Source organism: Rhagoletis pomonella, unplaced genomic scaffold (assembly GCF_013731165.1).
Source record: "Rhagoletis pomonella isolate Grant_MI unplaced genomic scaffold, Rhpom_1.0 Rhpom_scaffold_00010, whole genome shotgun sequence".
Lineage (NCBI taxonomy): Eukaryota > Metazoa > Arthropoda > Insecta > Diptera > Tephritidae > Rhagoletis > Rhagoletis pomonella.
Window position 1 is genome coordinate 34002805 of NW_023458564.1, and position 19239 is coordinate 34022043.

Here is a 19239-nt window from a genome sequence, read left to right on the forward strand (position 1 = left end):
GTCGCCATGTCTGGAACCCCGTTTGGTAGCAAACGGCTCGGAGAGGTATTTACCAATTCTGGCGGAGCTGGTAGTATTTTCCAAAGTCGTTTTACACAGTCGTATCAGTTTAACGGGGATGCCAAATTAATACATATCGGCATACAGGCAACTGCTTTTAGTGATTTCGAATGCGGCTTTGAAGTCGACAACTAGGTGGTGAGTTGATCCTTTCCTCGTAGGTCTTTTCAAAGTTTTGGCGTATTATGCCACCTGATATATGGTGGACTTGTCAGGTTTAAATCCACACTGATAAGGCCCAAACAGTTCGTTGACGGTGGGCCTCAGTTTTTCAAACCATATGGTCGATAAGACCTTGTAATGTATGCTTAGATGGCTGATCCCGCGGTAGTTGGACAGAGCACACTTAAATTGCAGTCGTCAGACATGCGTTCATCTGACCATATTTTGCATATCAACTCTTCGCGGCCTTAGTCGAATAGCTCGGCTGGCAGGCTGCCAGCTCCAGCAGCTTTGTTGTTTTTCAAGCGCACTATTGCTATTCATAACTCATCATAGTCAGGCGTAGGAACAACAACCACGTTATTATCGACTGGGGGCTCGGATTCGTCTTCTGCACAGCTTTCAGCGTTGCTACCATTCAGTAGGGTGGAAAAGTGTTCCCTCCATAATTTAAGTACATTCTGGACATCAGTCACTAGTTCGCCATTGTTGTTCTTACAAGTCTTACTGGTCTTGAAAACTATCGAAAGTCGCCTAGCTCTCTGGTAAAATTTTCGGGCATTTGTCTGTCGGCCAGCATTTCAAGCTCTTCGCGCTCACTTGTGTCGGTCTCTCCCCTCTTGTTGCGACAAATACATCTCGCTTCCCTCTTCAGTTCCCTATAGCGGTCCCATATAGCTTGCATTTCTCTGCAGCTTCTTGACACTCCTCACTATGCCAGCTGTTCTTTCGGGCTCGCTAAAATCCGACTAGTTCTTCGGCGGCGTTACTTAAAGAACGACGAATTGTGGTTCTGAGAGTAGGTGTCAAAGTCGAGAAGTGAATGCATTGGCCGTCTGTTGTGACTGCAGCTTTTCGACGTTAAGCTTTGCTTGCATTTTTGGGCGCTCAGAGGCGGGTTCGTATCTTGGCTGCAACAAGTAAGTGGTCTGAGCCGATGTTTGGGCCTCGGAGTGTACGTACATCCAAAACACTGGAAGTGTGCCTTCCGTCTATCACAGCATGGATTTGGTTTCTAGTTTTTCGATCTGGAGACAGCCACGTAGTCTGATGGCTCTTTTTATGCTTGAGCCTAGTACTCCATACTATAATTTTTGGGTGCGGCGAAGTACATCAGCCTAAGGTCATTGTCAGGAATTTAGTCGTGGAGGCTGAATTTTCCAAAAGTGATTCCAAATATCTCTTCCTTGCCCTTCCTGGCTTTTAAATCCCGAGCACGATTTTGATATCATGGCGGGGCAGCGCTCCAAGCGCACACAGGAGGTATCCTTGGACGCCTCGTCTTTCTATACTGTGTTGGAATGGACGCAGATACGGGGGATGTTGACGAATCTCGCTTTGATCCTGATTGTGGCTAGATGCTCGCGTACCGGGGTGAACGGCAGTACTCGGTGACGGAGTCTCTCTCCTACCACAAATCCAGCACTGAATTCACGCTCCTTTACATAGCAGCTGTAGTAGGTGTCGCAAGGCCCTAGACATTTCTTGCCTTGCCCCGTCCAACGCATTTCTTGGATGGCGGTAATGTCATCTTTTTACATTACGAAGACATTAACCAGCCGGGCAGAAGCACCTTCCCCTTTAATGGTCCACTCATTGCAGGCGCATGCCCCCAAATCGTAGTCCTTTAAAGGTTTGGCGTCTTGTCATCATGGGCCTCTATCGAGGCTTTACCTCTCTTTTTCACTGGAAGTGGTTTTTACGTGTCGGGTCCCAAATCCAGCGCGCAACTCATTGTTGGGAGGGGGTGGTTTCTTAACCGAATACGCGCTTATATAGAGAGTCGCTTGCTCCAAGACAGACGCCCGCTTGCAGCCACCCCTGCTGGTGAACAGACGCTGCAGACTTCAGTGAATATTTCGGTGTGGTCCCTCCTGGGACACAAGGCTCCACTCGGAGTGGTTACAGCATCTCGCACATGGGTTGCTCACGTTTCACAGAGTTCGCGAACGAGGACGCAAGAATAAGGATTGAGTATAGCCGTGCAACTGCACTGCGTACCCAGAACAACGACCATACCGCATTACACTCCAATACTAAGTTCACTGTCGGAAAACTTATTCACCAATTGGTTTGAAAGTATGCAAAAGAGTATAAATCATGCTGAAGAATATTTTATGGAACCACAAGACCATTTTTAACGGCAAAATTTATTTTATGCTGAGCTATTCTAGAGACTTATTTAGTTCCCGTCATAATATTTTCCGTATAGCTTTATTTATGTTGATTTCGAAAATTGTGTAGCGCCAATCGTTTTCCTTTATTTATTTCTACCTATGTAGATCGTTTTCTTACGTTCTTAATTTTTTTTCCAGCAAAAATCAAGACTCATACTACAAATGGATGAAGAAAAACTTTTTGCAAGCTGTGTTAGCGCAAAATATTTATCTATATACAAACATATGTACATACTTAATCATCGTGTAGAAAAAATTTAAGTCAAGTAATGCAGATGTTTTTCTATGACTAACTTTTACGCTCAAAAACGTTTGAAAGAAGCTCGAAAGGAGCGTAAGAGTAATAGAGAAAAGATTCTGCGCTCACAAACTATAAAAGCCACGAGCAGTACAGCGCCGATCCTCAGTTTAAGCTTAATTGTTGAGTATAAATTTAAAAGTCCAGATACAGAAGTGAACATAAATATACGAGTACATACCTGCATACATACATACATATGTAGTCAAGTAGCACCAAGAAAAGAAGCCATTGAAGTGTTGTAGCATAAGTAACATACTCGTAAATAAAATTTAATAAGAAAAATTGCAAAAAGCGACTTAAAAAATTATATTTAGAGGTAATAACAACGTCATACTCTTAATATGAGGATAAGCGTGAAAAGTGTGTCAGGTTTGCTGGTGCTGCTGATCTTGGCTCTCATCTGCTACCTTACGGAAGTTGGTAAGCATAAATTATGTGCTTTTGTATGTACATACATACTTAAGTAAATTTGTGTGTTTTTATACATATATGTACATAAACTTAAGTTAACCAAAAATCAGACAAACAATTAAATGCTTAGATAAACAAATAAAGCATTAAAACAGCTGAATAAACAGCTGCACACATCAGCGAGAAACAATAAAGAAGAAGTTATGTAAAAGTTAAATAAACTGTTTGCAATCATAGCCACTGATTGCAAAAAATGTGAATGATTAAGCTACTCTACACCTCATAAAAGCATATGCCGCTTACCAATAAAATGTAAAGATGTGTACACTAGGGTGGTCCAAAAATGCATGTGAAAAACTGAACTGAACTTATAGAAATGGTAAGTTTTGTAAGAAACTTCACAAAAATCTAAACAAAATCATGTCACAATGACAATCATAAGCGAGAGAGCATATCGTCTGTTAAAGTACAAAACCGCGTATCGTCATTCTGCAGCCGCGTAACTGACATTGGCTGCCAAAAATTGGATTTGCTCAAACAAGCTCTTGGCTCAACCCTTATCCATTCGTCCTGAAATATACTAGCCAGAAATGCGATTGCTTTATAAAAAAAATAACCATTTTGAAATATGAGTTTTTTTACTTTCTAGAAAATAATTTATGCAATCTCACATACGCGGTTTTGCATTACCTTTATACGCGGTTTTGCATTTTGTTGATACGCGGTTTTGTACTTCAAACGACGATATGTTTACCAACAAAATATGTGGCAGCACTTCCAATCATGTCAAAATGACATTCGGTAATTCGCAAGCAAAACGAAGAAAATTATAACATTTAAACAGTTAGGAAAAATTAATCAATTTTGCTTTATCTAAGCGAGACGGCAACGCTGGATACAGCTGCAAATTAGAGAATAAGAGCATGAATCTTAGCGTCACTTGAACGAAGATATTTGAATTTATAAAAAACAGAATAAATTGATTTTTATTAATTTGAATCGGCATCCTTACAATACAATTTTTCATGCATACAAAGTCCATTAAATACTCCAATAAAAATGTGGTGAGTTTTTCGAGAAAAAACGCGATTTTCCTTGGGTTTTATTGCTTTTTCAAATTCAAAACTTTGCAACACTGGGCTTAATAAACACAAAGTAGTAGGCTGATTGACTCGGTTTTCCCAAACCGGTTTAGGTTTTTTTTTTGAAATCATGATTATAAACCGGATTTTTTATCTAACCAGCCGAGTTTTTTCATTTCTATTAAATAAATTAAATATTTACCTCTCAATAAAAGTTTTGAGTTTTTCGAAGTTTTCAAGGCTTTTTACAGATTTAGGGAAACCCCGAAAATAGTTTTATTTCCGATATACCATCCGTTTTGCCAGATTGGTTCTCGTGTGCGAATTATTGTGAATTTTGCGAAATTGTGCGGTTGCTGAAATTGGGAATGCTATATTTTCCAGCACCATGGGAAAAACTTTATTTATGCAAACGAGTATGGAAACTTCGAACTCGAGCAAATGTTAAAAACATAGTAGTGTGGAATACTTTTGTTCACTCCTACTGCTTAAAAGTGTACTTTTTAAGAAGCAAGCAAGTGTTTTAGATCATTTGTTTTATAGTATTTTTGTTGTAAATCGAACAGTTGTCATCATATAATTATTAAGTACCCCTTGGTAAATAGTAACAAGTGTAGCCTTCAATTTGATGATTGCAGCTATAGAATAATAAATATTTGTGAAAAATATGACAAAGAATTTCCATGCATTTCTATTTATTTTTAACAAAACTTTTCCTATAAAGATGGCATCTAGACAATGACCTCGGACATAACATAGGGTATAAAAAAATGAGATCTGACAAGGTGTCGTGGCGCCTCCAATAGATGTAGTAGATTCAGAGAAACATAACCTTGGACCCATGACGAACAGACAGCTAAACGGAATGTCCTTTTGTAAATAAAAAGAGATGAAAATTTGAAAGAACTCGTAGCACCACGCATGCCGTCTACGTTCAGAGAATATGAATTTAAGAGTTAAAGCGCATTTCATGCTTCCTTTGGTACCTTGATCCACCTAACCTTAATAATTAAACAAGATGTTTGGTAAAGAAAATGATGACCAATATAATTGCAAGCGCATTAATTACTGGATGCGACAAAGGAGAAGGTGTGCGCCTGTAAGGAGGCCTATTTATTCCCACAGACCTTCCATTTTAATTTAAAAGTCTTTAGTATTCACGATTGAGATGTCCGAATAGTATTGATGCTTCTACACCGCAACAAAAAATTAAAAATATTGTTCGTAAGGAGGCCTTAAATTAAATAAGAAAAATATTTTGTCTCCTTTAATTTATGGTAAACTGAAAATCTTTATTACTGTTTTATACTTTTATTTGTTTACCCCGAACGAGCTCGGATGCTCTGCATCATATTATACATATACTTTTGCAAAAAATTCTGCCGACAGATGGTGCTGGAGTCGGGATATTTAGAGCATCCGTTTTTTTTTCGTATGACCGAGTTTAATGGTATTAAGTTTTTGATAAGGAGCTCTTCTGCAAAATAAAATGGACCCAAAACATCAATGGCGCTGGAATCAAGTTATTTAAATACCCCTCTACAAATTTACATTTTATGTCTTAACAAAGCCCAGTCCTTTATCCTTAGGAAGGCAACACTTTTTTTGTCTACGTAAACAGCAACAGGGGTGATGCATCACCCCACAGCTTTTGATTTTAAATAAAACAATGTTAAACTGAGAAGATTAAACATATTTAGTATAAAATGACTTATTTATTTTATTTAAAAACACATACAAATTCATTCAGTTCCTTACGATACTGTTAAGATATATTTTTTTATACTAAACACAGTTAGGCAAATTTCATTGCGGTCTTCAGAACGTGCAGTTCCTGGCATAAAGTTTTAACTTTTCTGTCTTGCCACCTTGGGCACTGCGTACATCTTGCCTGCTTCTATAATTTTTGCGGGGGTTCATTTCCGGAGGATTCTTGGTCCAGGTCTAGAATATCCCGCATAATATTTCCCAATTCTCGCGGCAAATTCGTTGTCAAAGGACGCATGGTTCCGCCAATCGTAAAGCTAACAGTTTTAAGTAATTACTTCGGAAATAGCTTATTGGAGTATTGGGCATTTTTTATCGACATAAAGTATCATAGAATTTATTCCAGCTTGATCAATCATACCATAGAAGTAGCAAAGCGGCTAATGTCTTGTACCTCTAGCCGAACTATAGTCGAAAGTGTCGACACCACCTTTCGTTGAATTAACAGTCCTGTATTATTTCAATGTGGATTTACCGAAAGCGAAGCCATTTTCGAATAAAAAACGGGATTTATTTAAGTATCACAAAAAAAGAAGATACGTGAATTGCAACTGGGGTGACTAATAACCCCAGTACAACAACAACAAAACAAACAAAAATTCAACTAAAATATTTTCGAGTTTCAGTAAGATTATAAATTGATTTCTGAGCACTGCCACAGCCCACAGAAGAATATAGGACATACAAAACTTTTCAGTCAGAACTTTGCGGATATGATTTATGTTAATAAAATAACCTTTTCTAGAAATCCTTGAATGAATTTTGTCCACCTAGCTATACCCTCCCCTCCCCCCCTCACGCGGTCTTTCGTCATGGTGTTAAATATTTAAAAAGTTTCACCTCAATACTAACCTACATTCGTACATATGTATATACATACCTTGGGTAAAAGGCAGCCTATACACCAAATTTCGTTAAGATAAATATAGTAACTTTTACTCGAGCTAACGTGCGCAGATAGAGACGGACGGACAGGCAGACATGGCTTAATCGAATTCCCTTTTAATTCAAAGCCTTTTGGCTGTGTCAAACAACCGATATGCGTACTGAGTTATAATACCCTTGTGCACAAGTGACCTCGGATATAAAAACCATTTCTATAGGCTAAAATTTCTTTTGGGATTTGGTTATGGGGGGTGTAAATTTTCATTTGCTTTTGCTTTCAATCAAATACAGAGACATGTATTAACCTTCATTTCGTACCACTGTGTTATAGTTGTCTAATCTCTTATCTATATGTACCATAGGGTGGTCCTTAAAAAATAAAATGATCGCTTTTTTTCAGTCTCACCCCCTCAATCGTTAATACCCGATCACAGATATCACATATAAATTTTGGTTAAGGCGTGTCGCACGGGGGGTAAAGTTCAGATACCTCTATAGAGACTCAAAAAATTTAAATTAATTTTTTGTTTCATCTAATACCCCAAATCGATACTACCAAAGTCGAAGATATTACATATAAATTTTGGTCCCGATTAAAGTTGGTTAAGACGTGTCGCAAGGGGGTCAAAAGCCAGAAGCCTCTCTGCAGACTCAAAAAATTAGAATTATTTTTTTCATTTAATACCCAAAATCGATAATACTAAAGCCGAAGATATCACATATAAATTTTGGTCCCGAATGCAGTCGGTTATGACGTTTTCATAGCGTAATCTGAAGTATGACCCCTGTGCGACACGCCTTAACCGACTCCAATCAGTGCCAGAATTTATATGTGATATCTTCAACTAAAGTATTATCGATTTTTGGTACTGGGTGAAAAAAAAATTTATTTTAGTTTTTTGAGCCTCCATAGAGGAATCTGAACTTTGCCGCACGTGAGACACGCCATAACCGTCTCAAATAAGGACCAACATTTATATGTGATATCTTCGACTATATTAGCATCGACATAGGTGTTGAGGCTTAGGAAATCTGATGTAAAAATTTGATTCCTACATTTAAGTACTACCCTAATGTACATAATATATGGGTGTTTCCATCGGATGGTCTACCAATATATGTAATACTCCTATATTGGCAGTAAGAGCTAGTACCGTCCGAAAACACTACAGTACAGATATATCAATAAACACGTACAAAAGAAAAGGAACACATTGGTTTATTAATACCCTGCAGTAAAGGGAGCGACTACAGGGCTGATGAATCAGTAGCTAACTGGTAAACTCCGTCAATTACCGGCAGACTACTTGCAGTGTATTTCAGCGATTACTTTTACAAGGCAAAGGAGTTGGTATCGCTAATATCGGGTGACCAGTACTCACTACTGGCGGGTCAGCGAAATCGTTAGTGGTACCCGGACGGGTACTAGCGACAAAATTTGCTACACCAATTCCTTTGCCTAACGAAATTAACATGGCAATGTCATTGAAGCGTACCGAGAGGGTGCACGTGGTTTGTCCTTTCGCTAGCTATTACCTGGTGCACAAGTGACCATTACTAATCGCTAGCGTATTGCCTAACGACCAGTAGTGCACAAAATCGCTAGTATGTGATATTTTCAATACGAGCGTCGCATAACCTGATGCATGGAATCACCAGCACCAGTCACCAGCAAAACTCCAACAGAACTACAGGGTTTGATTTCCGAATGCTTACACATTGGGAAGTTAGCTTACTGCCGGGTCTACCGCGAAAAAAAATAAAAGTCATATATCTAACGCATTTACGGGCCAATTTGTCTGCTTTTTAAAATATACATATACTGGTTATGTAAGCAGAAACATTTTTACGGTTACTTAAAATATAGAAGAAAAAAACTAGAGAGTTGCCACCTGTGTGAAAATTAGAGTTCAAGTAAATTGATAAGATAAAGTAAATATTGCAATATGGCTGTCAAAAGAAAGGGGTTTAAGAAGGCTTACAGTCGAAAATATTTTTGTTGTTTTTGTTAAAGGTTGCCACCAGCTGGAAAATTTTAATTCTATTTAATTGATAAGATAAATTTAATATTACAATACGGGTATCAAACCGAGCACAAAAATACAGTGAAGCACGACGGCTAGTTGCTAGTAAAAACTAAATAAATATTTTAGACCGGCTAGATCGGCAAAATACCACTAAATAAATATATGCGCTGGCAATTGAGGAAAGCCACTGTTTAGAATGACGTTGTAATTTATTAAAAGAATCGCTATTGTACACAAATGTTTAACTGACTGTAAATAATCGGTTAGCTACGACTTAATACCCTGAGCGGCATGTTTAGCTTTGTATTGTATGTACTAAGGCAGCCAACAAACAAGTAATCAAGCAGCAAATGATGCAACGATATACATATCGCACACCGTCTTCAAAAGAGTCACAACTCAAAATAATACGTTTGTTAGAAAAGGCGAAAAACTATTTCTTAGCACACATGATAATCACATAGGCAAGGGCGACTTTACCTTAGGTTTCCATTAAAAAATTATAACAAAAACTTGCTCCAGCTTTTGCGGAAAGGTAAATAAAAGCTATGTGTACATTTTTAGCGCATAATCTCCAAAATGCCAAATTTTGAGTTGTGATTCTTTTGAAGACGGTGTGTCATATGTATGTATTTACCCACGAGTATGTACACAGCCAATTCATCAATATTTCCAATAGAAGTCAAAGTTCCGTAATTATTAATTTACTCAAATAAGATGCCAATCAATTTTCGTTTTACCTCTATGTGTGGATATAAGAACAATTGCTAGAAGCATCGGAAGAATTATGCGAACATACAGATGTGAACAAATATACATAGCTATTGTATTTGTATACAAATATGTACATATGTACATATACGCGTATGTACTTAAGTATTAAACTATTCATAGCGTATTCTATACACATTACTCACTTTTGCCTAAAGTTCAATAAAACACTCATATATGCTTACGACCAATCCAACTTTAACGTATGTAGCAAGATTTTGCGCGATGCGCATTACCTTTGCAGAATTTTTACTTTTCATTCTTAGACTGAAAGCCGAAAAAAGGAATAATTTCTAGCTTAGAGTGAAAGGTTGCTAACTAAAGTTGAAAATAGGGGTGTTCTCAGGCAAATGATTCATGCCACCAACGTAAAAGTTTCTAAAAAATTAAAATAAAAAATCAAAAAAAAAACTTAATTTTTTTTATTAAAAAAAATTAAAATTGAGTTTGGCTGTTATTCCTTCTTGGCATAGATTTTTTTTTTAATTAAATAGAGACTTTTATGTTTGTGGCAATCCTCTAACGACCTTCCAAATTTGCTTTTTGCGGAGTTTCTTGAAATATGGGTCAAAACGATCCTTTCAGGCGGGAGCCGATGGGTTAAAATGTTCTACGAAAATATTTCGCTTGAAATTTTACTATATATGTCTTAACCTTTAATTTTTCAATTTCGCTCAGGCATTTATTTTAACCATTTCTTCTACTTTTTGAAAACTACTTAGGCTGAGACATAAAAGATTTAGTAGGCCATGAAATAAAAATACGAGTTAACTTTTGAAAATCCATCGAGTATTTTACTACTGGATGGGTATACTTTCGGAAAATGTTAACAAAGTTCGGGCTGGTTGTGTAATTAATGTTATACGCTATACGTAGTAACAAATTTTCAAATGGTAAAAGACATTGTATTACCATATTTAGCAAAAGTAAAAATAAAAAATGGGGAAAATTTTTCTATTAAAATTTAGTCGAAATTAACATTAAAATTTTATGAAGAGTGGTTCGGTTTTCGTTGCGGATCAAACATTTGTGAAAAACTGCGGTTCGGGTAATAGTTCAGTTAATTAGTACAAAAAGTGGTTCATCCGGTTTATAATCATATAATAGAAGGAATACTATATAATTTCTTACGAATAATAACTCTAATATGATTTCACAGCATTTTTTTAATACTTCAAAGCAGGGGCGGATCCAGCGGGGGTTTTGGGGGTTAAACTACGTGTCAGTCAGTGGCGGACCCACGGGGGGTGTTTTAATACATAGACGCCATATTATACATACATATGCGCCATATTAAAACACACCCCGTGCGTCCGCCACTGACTGACACGTAGTTTAACACCCAAAACCCCCCGCTGGATCCGCCACTGCTTCAAAGTATCTATTAATATAAATACATTTTCCAATACAATTATCATACATTTTATTTTCGATAAAGTTTCGGGTTTTACTTTAAGGCATTCTTGTTTATAGTCATTGCAAAAGCTAAGCGAACTGGAAACTGAGGTCTTTTAAATTCGAAAGGCATATCAAAAGGAATTAAAGGTGACTTGTGGTTCCGAAGTTATAGTTGATAAAAAATGCAACGCCTGTATTATGTGCCACGCCCTCATTTACAAATTCATTTATATAAACCTTACTATAAGCACCTACCAAATTTCAAATTCATGTGACTTATGGTTCCGAAGTTATAGCTGATTAAAAATTTGCAGGCCTATGGGAGGTGCCACACCCCCTCGCAAAATTTGCATCATATTTGCAAACAAAACCATACCTATAACCTTCCTGGTGTAAAAACGAATAAGTGCGCAAAGTTTCATGCGATTCCGTGTAGTGGTTAAAAGGTTATAAGGTAATAAACAAACAGACATTCACATTTATATATATAGATAGATTGTGTGAAATACTGAAGCCCACCGTCAACGGACTGATTGGGCCTCATCAGTGTGGCTTTAGACCTGGCAAATGCACCATAGAGCAGGTATTCAGAATATGTCAAATCTTGGAAAAGACCCGCGAGGAAAGGATCGACACCCACCATCTGTTTGTCGACTTTAAAGCCGCTTTCGACAGCACTAAAAGGAGTTGCCTGTATGCCGCTATGTCTGAATTTGGCATCCCCGTCAAACTGATACGGCTGTGTAAAATGACGTTGAGCAATACCACCAGCTCCGTTAGAATTGGAAAAGACCTCTCCGAGCCGTTCGCCACCATACAGGGTTTCAGACAGGGCGATTGATATTGGAGAAGATAATAAGAGCTTCACAACTGAACCGCTCTGGAACAACATTTTATAAGAGCGTGCAATTGATAGCGTATGTCGATGATATCGACCGCGAAGTCTGTTCTGCCTTTTCCAAGTTGAATAAAAAAGCACTGCGAATGGTTCTGGGGTGGTAAACCAGGACAAAACGAAATACCTCCTGTCATCACACAAACAGTCAGCAAATTCGCGCTTTGGCACCCGCATCACTGTTGACAGTCATAATTCCGAGAAAGTAGAGAATTTCGTTTACTTGGGTACCCGCATTAACACCGATAATAATGTCAGCATGGAAATCCAACGCAGAATCACTCTTGCCAACAAGTGCTACTTGGGACTGAATAGGCAATTCAGAAATAAAGTCCTCTCTCGACGCACGAAAACCACACTCTATAAGTCACTCATCATGCCCGTGCTGGTATATGGCGTAGAAGCATGGACAATGACAATATCCGATGAGGCGGCTCTTGGAGTGTTTGAGAGAAAGATTATGCGGAAGATTTACGTGGCTTTACGCGTTGGCGACGGCGACGGCGACGGCGAGTACCGCAGACGATGGAATGATGAGCTGTATGAGCTTAGCAACGAATTAAAATACAGCGGCTCCGCTGGCTTAGCCATGTCCTTCGAATGAACACCGATGCTCCAGCGCTGAAAGCATTCAAATCGGAACCCGCTGGTGGTAGCAGAGGAAGGGGGAGGCCATTGTGATGGAAAGACCAAGTGGAGAAGAACTTGGATTCACTTGGCATTTCCATTTGGCGTCAGTTGGCACAGAAGAGACACGACTGGCGTGCTTTGTTGAAGTCGGCCAAAATCGCGTAGACGGTTACGGTGCCAAACAAGAAGAAGAATAATCATTATCTAAAGGCTTTTATAATTTTTACGAAAATTTTTAAGACTTTTTTAGAACTCCACCGTGAATTAATTACACTGATTTACAGCAAAAATGCACACCGGATGCCACACTATGCAATTTTTATGAAGGAGTGGTTCCACTTAATCACGTACATCTTAAGAAGCAATTTATCATTCGAGATTTTTTGTTTTTTTGATGAAAAAATTAAAAAAAAAATCAAACTTCAACAGTGAAAGAATTAAAAAAAAAACAAATTCTGTGTAATTTTTTTTATTTGTGTTGAGGCCTGTCCATGAAAGAATCTCTAATTAGATATTTGAGAGTTCTACCCTTTGAATTAGGGCTGTGCGATTATTCGATTACTCGAGCAAGTTGGTTAATCAATTATTCGGTTAATCAATTACTCGAGTAATCAAGATTTTGATTACTCAAAACAATGATTAATCGAGTTACTTGAAATATGATTACTCAAAAAAATAAATTTGCTCGTTAAAAGAGTTTACTTTGGAAAATGCTTATTTTATTTTTTACATTCTGTATATGAAAAAATGTTTCGTTTTAATTTTTGAAAACAGAAACGTTATTTTCAAAGTATCAAGGAACTTTAACTACTTTATACATATGTAAAGAGTTGAAATGTTGATTACTCATTTTACTCGAAATGTTGATTAATCATAAAGCAAATTACTCAAATATTTTTATTTTTGGTTAACCAAAAATCTTGATTACTCGAGTAACTGAACTTTTGAGTAATCATAATTTCCAATTAATCGAATAATTGAGTTATTTACTTTATGATTAATTAAAATTTTGAGTAATCAATTAATCGCACAGCCCTACTTTGAATAATTACACAACTTTAAGTACTTCAATGAAATTAAAATCTGATTAAGTGGACAAATTTATTCTTTATTTTGATTAACTAGCATTTGTAACAAATTTTGATGAACAAATAAAGATGGAAAGATTTTATAGATACATACATATATACGATTTTATAGCCAATTAAATTTAAATTTTGAGACTTCTTAACTTTCACTGTATCTCTTTTATTAACAACATAAGTTCACATGCCAGGTGTTCGGTAGTTCCAGCAGTAGAGTCCATAGATGACGGAAGTTGAGGCTCCAATTGCGTAAAAAATATCATTTGGTTTCCAGGATTAATGGCTGCTTTATATTTTTTTAAGTTTTCGGTACGATCTTAAATTTCTCAATTTAAAATAAAGTTAAAAAAATGTTCAGCTTGTATTTGAAGGGTTTTATTTTAATATCACTTTATTTTAATTTCACTCTACTACCCACAACAATTTTCCCTTTTGCGTTTTCACTTTCAATGCGTTCGAAATTTGTTTACCTCTTCCTCTTTACGAAACAGTTGCGAATTCGTTTAGCCAGAGCGAAAGACTTTCAACTTTGTTCAGAAAAGGCTGGGGAATCGTTCCGAATTCGTTAAGTGATATTGAAAGACTTTCGTCTTTGTTCGGAAAATTCAGATTTCCGACAAATTTCGATGTGTGTGGTGTGGGTCCGGACGGACGGACCGACAGACATGGCTTAATCGACTTCTCTTTTCATTCTGATCATTTATGTATATTGTTTGTAGTTTACATTTTGACGTTTAGGTATATTCATCCTTCTTTAAAAAGGCAAATATTTGTACTAGCCCTAAGATTTAAGATTCAGTGTAGCGAAGCGTAGGCTAAATGGAGGAATTAAAAATGAAATTTTTATTATTTCCAGATGCTGCTCCTTATCAAGAGTTACCGCCACGTCCTGGACATATACCGGTCTATATTCGTGAAGGTAATCAGCCGCTAAGCGAGATTCATCCAGGCTTGGCTGAGGCATTTCATGAACTAGAAGAACTGGATCAAAAAGCAGCGGTTAGTGAAATTTAAAATAAAGTATCTTAAACCATACCCGGAAAAATTTTAATGTATGCAACATATACATACATTTATACATACATATACATACATGTATATAAAAGATTCGATAATTTCGAGATTCCCGTGCTCAATACTCCAATTAAATTATAAATATTTTCCTTTTGCTATTTGTAGGTGAGCAACTCAGAAACAAGCAATATCGTTAAAGATCAAGCGGATGGGATCAAAAATCAAAAGGACACCAGTGGATTAATTAATGCTTTACGGCTCCCAGAGAGTGATATAGCGTCTCTGGATGAGGTATTAAATGCGGAAGATAAAGCGGCAGGTGAAGAATAGAAAATATATCAAAGCAAGAATGAAACTAAGAAAACAAGAGGAAGAAATGGCGGGGATATCACCAAGCAACATAAACATAACCTTTAGAAGTTTATTTACATTTTTTTTATTTTTTTCTTAAAGTCTCTTGATATAAAGCAATGCTGGGCACTTAGGATTACGATTACATTTTGATTATATAGTTAGGATTGAGATTACTCAAGAAAATTTTTAACATTCCAATTATTAAATTTTTAATTATCAAATGCTTGATTGCAAATACTTAAAGTGTAATCCATAAAATTTAACCATTACGATTACTGTAATCGAGAAATTAGTTTTGCTTACAGCCAATATTGATTTTTATACCTGAGGGCGCTTGTGCACAAGGGTATTATAACTTTGTTCGCATAACGGTTGTTTGTAACAGCCTCAAGGAATCGAGATAGATATAGACAAATGTATACATAATTTACTAGAATGAAAAGAGAAGTCGATTAATTCATGTCTGTCTGTCCGTCCGTCTGTCCGTTTACACGATAACTCGAGTAAAAATTTAGATATCTCGGCGAAATTTCGTATGAGGGATGCCCTTTATCCAAGGTAGGTTGCTATAGATAATGGGCGAAATTGGACTGTAGCCACGCCCCTTCTCATATAATGGTACTATCATAAAATACAAAAACTTAGATATTTCACTAAATATTGGATCCAAATTGTTGAAAATTAGTACTTGAAGAAGAATTTGGATCAAGATAATACTATTATGAAATCTTTGGGAAAATGGGCGTGACCTTGCCCACTTTTGATGAAATACCGTATCTCAGTAACCGCTTCACCAATCCTTACCCAACTCGGTAAGCTTTGCTTAGGGTCCAGCTATGAAAGCTGTTGAAAATATTTGAAATCTGGCAATAACCACGCCCACCTCCCATATAGCGGTTATTCACTGAAACACGAAAATTGCGATAAATCAGTAACTACTGAAGCTAATTAACTTAAAATCGACTATTCAGTAAACACTTAGCATACAATTAGATTACTATAAGTTTTTGGATTCTGGGCGTGATGCCGCCCACTTATGACCACAAATTACTTATTTATCAATTTCTACCAAACTTAGTGCACTTAATAGCCTTGGTGCGGAAAAGCAATTTGTTAAAAGTTATTCAAATCGGACTTAAATTACACCCTCTTCCCGTTTCGATATTTCAATAACTGAGGACACTCATTTACTCCAAGTTAATACTTACAATAACGTATTAACAATAAATAAGACTGTTATACACTTTTAGGTAGTTTAGAGAAAGTTGAAAGGACGATATTTGATACTTGCGCCGGGTATATTTATACAATTCGGTTTCGCCCGAACTTATACTTCTTTACTTGTTATACATCAAAATGGCCCTAACTTATGAATTCGCGTATTTTTGATATATTTGATTAACAGTTTTACTTCGACCTTAACTCAATTTTACATAATTTTCGGCGAAAGTTCCGCTCATTTGCAATAATTGCAATTATAAATATACAAGTAATGGTAATCGTAATCATATATATATTTTAAAGATTATTATTACAGCAATCGTAATTGAAATGTAATCGTAATCATAATTGCCCAGCTATGGTATATGTAAATATAGCCGTACTTATGTATGCATATATGTATACCAACGAACATTCACTAATATACATACCACTTACTCTATGTAATTTAAAAAATCAAAAAAGAACAAACATATGTGTTTACTAAAAATGCAATAAAAGAGTCTAACTAATGATTACATCTATCTGGAAATATTTTCATTTTACCTCATTATTTTTGGTTATCAAAGCTAAAAATTACCACCCTACGAAGTACTGTTCCACTGCTTGGGTTGCGCTTACTCTAGGTTGCGGCCCGAATTTAAATATTTCGTCATTTAAAGTACAAAATCGCATATCGTCATTCTGCAAAACTGCGTAACTGACATTTGCTGCCAAAAATTGGATTTTCTCACACAAGCTCTTGGCTCAATCGTAATCCATTCGTCCTGAAATATACTAGTCAGAAATGCGATTGCTTTATAAAAAAGAGAACCATTTTGAAATATGAGCGTTTTTACTCTCTAGAAAATAATTAATGCAACTTCACATACACGGTTTTGCATTTTGTTGATACGCGGTTTTTTACATTAAACGACGATATGTATAATTATAGTCCTTAGAAATCTACAACAACATTAGCCTAATTTGAGCTCACAGCTCGGCGGTAAAGAAACAAAAAGGAACCAAAAATCATTTCCATGAGCGCCTTAAAGAGATGGCTCAAGGATAACGTGAAGTATATAATCTGACGATTTCTTCTACAGTTTTTTATACGAAATTTGTTATTTTACAACGCTTTTATCAACTTGCCGGCCGCTGTGGTGTAGTGGTAAGCAGTGCGCGCTTCCACTCCGCAGCACCTGGGTTCAAACCCTGGTCAAAGCAACATCGCAAAAAATATAGAAAAAGGTTTTTTCTTAACAGCGGTCGTCCCTCGGCAGGCAATGGCAAACCTCCGAGTGTTTTTCTGCCATGAAAAACAGCTTCTCAAGGCGCACGCTACAAATCGGAGAAGAAGCTCGGCCAAACACTAACATATGTGTAAGCGCCAATCTATTATTATTATTATATTATCAACTTGCAATGTTGTGTGTCCAGTAGGGTGGTCCAAAAATGTACGTGAAAAAGTATAGTCTCAATTTTTATGCTCTCACCCCCTAGGATTGTTCTTTACCGAAAAAAATATACCCTTATTTCTTATTTTGAAAACAAAAAATATTTAGAAGTCGCTCAAAGCGCCCAAAGTTTTCCATGTATTTTATATGGGGATAAAAACAAATTTTCTAAGAAATGTTATAGAATAGTTAAAAATCAATATGTTTCTACCAGAAGACTCTATTTATCTGCAGAAGATTCGCAATAATAATACCCAATTGTTTATTTAGCAAGTTTTTCATCGCAACTATAATTTATAAGTCCGCCAAAAACCCCGAAAAATGCAATGCGGCGACCAATAAAAATCGTTAGTATTAAAATATGGTTAAATAAGCAATTGGGTATTATTATTGAAAGCTTTGCTGAAGAGAACCAGAGTTTTCCGATCGAAAAATATTCATTTTCAAGAATTCTATACCATTTCTACAAAAAATTTTATTTTTCCCATATAAAAATATATGAAAAAGTTTGAGAGTTTTTAGCGACTCCTAATTATTTTTTGATTTCAAAATAAAGAAATAGGGGTATACTTTTTTCGATATAGAACAATCATAGGGTGTGAGAGCATTACAATTCCGACTTTACTGTTTTTGGACCACCCTAGTGTCCAGACACCTTTCATTTCTATAAAACCTTTGCTTTGCAAAGATCCTATAAAAGTCTAGACATCAACCTCGTCGCCTGGTATCATATCAAAACTCTAGAGGTAGATGACGCATCGCCGCAGGTAGTTATATATTGCGCCTAAAAATATCCACTACATACGCTACAGCGGAAATGGACGACACGCCATTTCTATAAATGCAATTAATTGGTGCTCCTATGTATGTACATATGTGCCTGTATGTGCATGTGTGTGCAGCAATCCATTATTATCGTTGAATTATTTTAATATCTATTGCAAAATTTTTATACAGACAAGACTATAAAGTAGAAAATAAATAAAATAAAATAAAACTTTTTAATACACCACGCTTTTATAAATGGACTAAAAAGTAAAAAATAATATTTCCCAGTCCCATAGAATTTGTTTGGATAACTTTTGATTTTGTAATTTTAGCAAAAACCATTATAAACAATTTATGAGATTGAAAATGAAAAGCGTGGGGCGCATGTAATAGACTTGAATTGATATGAAAAATAATATATGTATGGTACATACATATGTGGGTATATGAATAACTATCGCTTAAAATCGATCTCAAATTTTGTACTTGCGCTGTAGAAATTTTAGGTCTATGTCAGGGATGGGCAAGGCCGAGGCCGATAAGAGCCACATGTAAATTCTAAATGCTACAAAGAGCCACAAAAAAAAACAACAAAAATGAAAAATAGAAATAGAAAATAGAAATGAAAATCATTAATTTTACTAATATTCAAATGTACGTAAGATAGATATTAAAGAAAATTCAAAAGATCCCTTTGGCCGAATTTTTAAAATCTGGTTTTACGTCAGTTAAAGCCGTTCGTAACAGTTCTGTTAAATGTTGGTTAGTCAATAGGTACGTTCGTTTAAATCTCCA

General features: G+C 36.2%; 1 protein-coding gene across 1 annotated transcript; it reads left to right on the top strand.

Moving 5' to 3' along the window:
• The first annotated feature begins 2706 nt into the window (after positions 1-2706).
• On the top strand, positions 2707-15399 carry LOC118746262. Its single transcript, XM_036480098.1, has 3 exons — positions 2707-3120; positions 14508-14650; positions 14831-15399. The coding sequence occupies exons 1-3, from the start codon at positions 3042-3044 to the stop codon at positions 14993-14995; spliced, it is 387 nt and encodes a 128-aa protein (XP_036335991.1). The 5' UTR covers positions 2707-3041; the 3' UTR covers positions 14996-15399.
• Positions 15400-19239: the final 3840 nt, after the last annotated feature.